This window comes from Tupaia chinensis, unplaced genomic scaffold (assembly GCF_000334495.1).
Source record: "Tupaia chinensis unplaced genomic scaffold, TupChi_1.0 Scaffold148768_1, whole genome shotgun sequence".
NCBI lineage: Eukaryota > Metazoa > Chordata > Mammalia > Scandentia > Tupaiidae > Tupaia > Tupaia belangeri.
Window position 1 is genome coordinate 501,088 of NW_006208615.1, and position 5,746 is coordinate 506,833.

General features: G+C 32.4%; 1 protein-coding gene across 1 annotated transcript in view; it reads left to right on the forward strand.

Moving 5' to 3' along the window:
• The window catches only part of SLC6A14 (solute carrier family 6 member 14), a 31,858-nt gene that overhangs the window by 12,697 nt on the left and 13,415 nt on the right, over positions 1–5,746 (forward strand). Inside the window, 1 exon segment of the mRNA XM_006170617.1 lies at positions 3,219–3,359. Within this exon segment, the coding sequence (XP_006170679.1) occupies positions 3,219–3,359 (141 nt within the window).

Sequence of the window (5,746 nt, forward strand, 5' to 3'; positions counted from 1 at the left end):
TTTCCCTCTCTCTGTCTCTCTCTCTCTGGTCAAATTAAAATAAGTAAAGAAAGTAAATGAAATGAAATAAATCTTTTTTTAAAAAAAAAAAGTTGAATTCCAATTTCTCTTTTGCTTACACTTGTTATTATATGCTAAGTATAGATATTTTGAGTTATATTTACTTTTATTAAATTTAAATCATCTCTCTTTAACTCACCTTATTCTGTACATATCTATTATCCTAAGCTAACATACAACTCTACGATCTTATAAGCTCTTCCTCATCAATATGTTAATGCCTTTTGTGACTTTTGTAAACACTGGATTTTGAAACATTCCCAAACATCAGCCTAAGAATTAAGATTGAAATCCATGCATACTCCTAGTAGAAATCATGGAATTTTTACAGAAAGTCTTTGAAAAAGGTTTGAACACTGGGACCATTTGTGCTTGATAATGTCTATAAATATGAAACAAGGAAATATTTAATACAATTTTAAACATTTTCTGTATTATTTTAAAATTTTATTTATTTATATTTATTCATTCGTTTATTTTAATTTTACCCGAGAGAGACACAGAAAGAGAGGGAGAGTGAGAAAGCAAACCACCAGGTCTTGGACTTGAACCGTAGTCGGCCATGTGGGAGAGTATAGCGCCCTAACCACCACGCTACCTGCTAGCCTCCAATTTTCTTCATTATTTTTGAAGTTTATTCATTTATTTATTTCATGAGCAAGAGAGAAAGGGGAGAGAGAGAGAGAGAATCTTCAACAGAGTCTCGATCCTTTGATCCACTCTCAGCTGAATTTCAACCAGCCCTGGATTATGAGCGAGTGAATGCCTACCAGTTTCTAGACAAAAATCTTTTCAAATGGGCTTGCCTCAGAATGTCTTGTTTTACTGCTGTGCCTCTACTTGGCCCCATTTCTTAGTTATTTTAACTTTATAAAAATTATCATAACCAGTAAAATAAGATATTCTGATATAAAGTTAATGTCTTTATATAGAGGAGCTTGAAATAGTAGGGGGAAATTATAACTAAAGGAAACAGTAGATGTTTTCATTCTAGGCTTTGGAACTTTGGATTGGCTGCTGCTAACCCTGAACTTCAGAACTAGGTTTTTTTGTTTGTTTGTTTTTGCTTTATGTCAGGATTTTCCTGCCTCAGCCTCATAGTAGCTGGGACTATAGGTGCCCAGCCCACCACTGTCCCAGCTGACTTATAAGGTAAGCCAGGGATCAAACCAAGGCCTCCCATATGGCTTCAGCCAACTGATTAGCAGCATCTACTGGTGTACACTACTGGCTGAGCTGGGGCCTGGCTTTTTAATAAACAATTTTTGTTCCTTCATATGACAGTATCTCTCAATAAAAGGCTCACAGGACATTGATGTGTATTATTAAAATATAATACAAAACTTCCCCTTGATGAGAGATTTTATGAAATTCAATGTATTTTTTAAAGTGATTCTATGTTTATAAAAGAGCTTTTGTGTTTCAGTAAAGTGGCGCTCCAGCGGTCAAGCGGAATGGATGAGACTGGAGTAATTGTGTGGTATTTAGCACTTTGTCTTCTTCTGGCTTGGCTCATAGTTGGGGCAGCCCTGTTTAAAGGAATCAAGTCTTCTGGCAAGGTAATTTGGAAAACACATTAGATTGTGATGTACCTGCTTTCCAATTTTATTATAGTTCAATGTCAAGCATTACCTAATGCATGTTTTTTTTTTTTCTATAATGGGAACATTCAAATATGTGAAAAGCTTTCTAAGTAGGTGTTCTTGTTCTAAGCACATACATAAGATAAATGCTATTGTTAAAACCAAACCAAAAAAAAAAAAAAACTAGTATTAACATTATTCAACTCAAGACTTGGACCCTTGTAAATGATAGAGAATTCTGAAGCTTGAGAGTATGTTTTTAGCTTATCTGTCCCACTACATAAATAAATACCTTGGATGGATTTATATGTTTGATTGGGGACATCTAGATCCTAGTTATATCAGATAATAGTATCAAGAAGTCTTTCAATTGGAGAGAGAGAAAAAAATATATATATAGATATACATACACTATGCAACCATCTTGAGCAAAAGCCTGCCAAAATTGACTCAGAACTTCTCTCAGTGAAGAAGTCTCTTCTGAAAAACATTCTGTTATATTTTTCCACTTTGTAATTTTTTTAAACTCTCAGAGAGTCTAAAGGCAATTTAAGGGAATAACATGAAATTTTATCTGTGAGTAGTTACATGATACCTCAAAGAAGTGAATATTTATGTGAGTAGACTAGTTTCTTTGAAGGTAGAGGGCAGGAATAGCTGTGGATGGTATCTTTTATATTTCTAGTACAATATCCAATACATTCAGTTACTGTTAAGTTGTAATGACACATACTGTTCTATTATGAATCCAGTGGAAGCTTTCCAAAATATTTCAATTGCACATTTTTAAAACCCTTGGTTCCTTTTTGATGTTAATATCGAAAGAGTCCATTAAAGGCCATTTACCCAAGCAATTAATTTTTATTGAACTCTGGATGACTTATTTGAATCATCTCCTTGGGCATATTATCAAACATAAGACATCTATGGATCAAATAAATCACCCACATTAATGTAAAAGCAGCTCAAAGGCAATCTGTTCATCTGGAACCATGCATTATCCAGGACAGAAGCAGTGCATTTATGTGTGTGTGTGTGTGTGTGTGTGCGTGCTATCAAGCTCTCTTAATGGTAGCTTTAAGGAAAACAGTAACTAGTGCCCAGTATTCACTTTAATAAGCTTTCATGGGATTTGGACGTCTGTGAGGAGATATCCTCCTTCCCATGGGGGACTGAACATATATGAACCATAGCAGTCTTTAAAATAATTTCCCTTCCACTTCAAAAATGCAGTAATTCACTGTGAGGAGATATTTGATTGCTGAGGAGATACAAAGATATATTCAGAAAAGAATTCCATCTAGATTCCATTATCGCTACTGATATATTGTTTATTAAACCTGGGAAATATTCCTTTATACATCAAAGCGTTTTTGAAAATAAATTGAGTGTGATGATAACAGAAATAAGTTATGCCAATTTTGGTATGGGAATTTTCAGACTTATTAATAACCTTAAGAAATCTCTAGTACTTTATTTTACTGATCTCAACTGGCTAATTACTTTACTTATATACAATTATATACCATGATTTTTTAAAAATAACATTAAATTTTCATTATTTTTTCTTGATAGGTGGTATATTTTACAGCTCTTTTTCCGTATGTCGTCCTTCTCATTCTGTTAATACGAGGTGCAACTCTGGAAGGTGCATCAAAAGGCATTTCATACTATATTGGAGCACAGTCCAATTTTACAAAACTTAGGGAAGCTGAGGTAAGACTTAATTTGGATTTAGCATTATTTGAGGAGGAAGACCTTTAAAACAAATAGTGAAACTATCTGGTTTCATAGGAAAGTCACAACATAATAGGTTTCAAAAGAATATGTAGTTGCATTTATTAGAATTCTATCCACTAGGATGTTTTATTTGGGTATTTAACATGACACTGATGCTTTCTTATTGGAAGTGAAATAATATTGGTTAACAAGAGAATTTTAAGTCATTTTATTTATGTACCTGATTCTATATTTGACCAGAGGATTTGGGGGTTTATTAATCTGAAAAAAAGTATTTTGTGCACAAATACCTACACATTGCTGACTAGGATTTTGTGATTTATGTATAAACACATAATAGCTCTAAAGATTGCTGTTGAAAGTTCAGTAGTCTAATATATGTTTTAATTTTCCTTCAGAATTAATGTCCCAAAAGTAAAATCAAATTTTGCCTTTTGGTTTATGAAGACACAAATTTGACATGGATTAAACAAAACCGTTACTTGTGCCAGAAACATAAACATGTGCCATAAATATGAATTGGATAACCTTCTATTAAACTTTATCTCTAGAATAAGGCTGTGTATATAATAGGTACATAGAATCTTTTACAATTTGACTGCAGAGAGCATTAATAATAAGTATACTCTAGAGACTATGCTTCTATTCATACAGTTTAAGAGTGGCTTTGTTTTTTAAAGTAGTCACATCACATTTTAGGCATAAATTAAGCTTCTGGTCAGTTAAAATCCCACAATCTTATGTGACAATCAGAGAAACACTATGTTAATATTACATGTCATACTAGCAGTGCTATCCAAAATGGATATTAATTTTAATTTACGTATTATTCATGGGCAAATGCTCACTTCCAACCATTTTTTTCCTATATATTACATAAAATTGTTAATTAATTATTGTAAACTTTTTTCTGGTAAGAATGTCAAATTTATTAGCTTTTAGTTGAAATGTCCATCTCTGGTCTTGCATTGCCTTTCTTATGCTTAATAATTTTCACTCTGTGGTTAACCACAATAGTTCTAAATTAGTTAAAAACTATGAATTTTATTATTTTAGCCTGGGAGATTAACATATTATGATGTATTCATCTTAATTTATTTCTTATTTATCTTGCTCCTTACTCCTTTTAAACTTGTTTCTTAAACCTGTTCCCAATTCAAAGACCATTTTGATGATGATTAATAGACATACAGGAAGTTGGGATTCATCACCTTCTGCTAGGTTATTATACAAGATAAAATATGTTAATGTATTCATTTTTTGGGAAATTCATGATGTGTTTTTCCATGTTTTTGTATGCAAAAATGTGCAATGACTTTCCTGATGACCCAAAAGTTTTGAAAACTCATGTAAATATGAGTTATTATTCAATTATTTCCATTATTGGTGCTATGTTATACTATATTATGATAGCTATGATGCTTTCTCTAATAAGTGAACCTACCATTTTCTTTCAATCTCGTAACTTTGAGCACAGTTACAAAGCCCCTTTGATATTCTTGAAATAGCTTACAAGTCTCAAGCACCTGAGCTTTATACTTTCTTGAAACTATCTTGAACATTTTATGATGTTTTTATTGGTATGTGTTCCAGTTGACCTTTATCTTTAAAATATCAGAGCTAAACCTGAAGCTTCTTGTGAAACATACAGTTCATTCTTCCCATCCCATCAGTTCCCAACACAGCCCAACAACATTCCTTCTCTTTTGGGTTTGCTGACACTGAAAATTATTTTTCTTAGATTTTTTTTTTTATTCCTTGCAATTCGTATTAAGCATAGGATTATAAGAATAGATAATTTTCATTTTCCTTGAATATCTGACCTCAAGATCTCCAGGAGAGTAGAAAACCATGCAAATTATAGCTAGAGGGGATTTTATATCTTCAGAGACTATTTTACGTATGCCCTCATTTTATGCTGATGAATCTAAGACTGAGAAAAATTCAAGTTGAGCCAATTATACATAGCCAACTAGTGCAACTTGAATTAAGATTTCCTAATCCCTAATCTAATAATCTTGTACATAGGAATTAGATTGATAGATATGGAAATTATAGCTATTTAAAATTTCTCTTCACTTCTGTTTGCAAAATAGACATACATCATGGTATGCAGTGGCATTCCTATACAACCCAGAACTGCCACACCCACGTATATGACCTTAAGTCATATATATATATATACATACATATATATATAGTCAGTGGCAGGGCTCTCTCTTTTGGAAATTTTCAAATCCTAAGACTGTATTTATATGTGTAGGTAGAAATGTGTCTGTATGTCTATCAGTCATCTATCTTTCCATCTATCCATCCATCCATCTAGTTTCTGTCATAATGGCTTTTCGCAATCTAATATCAAG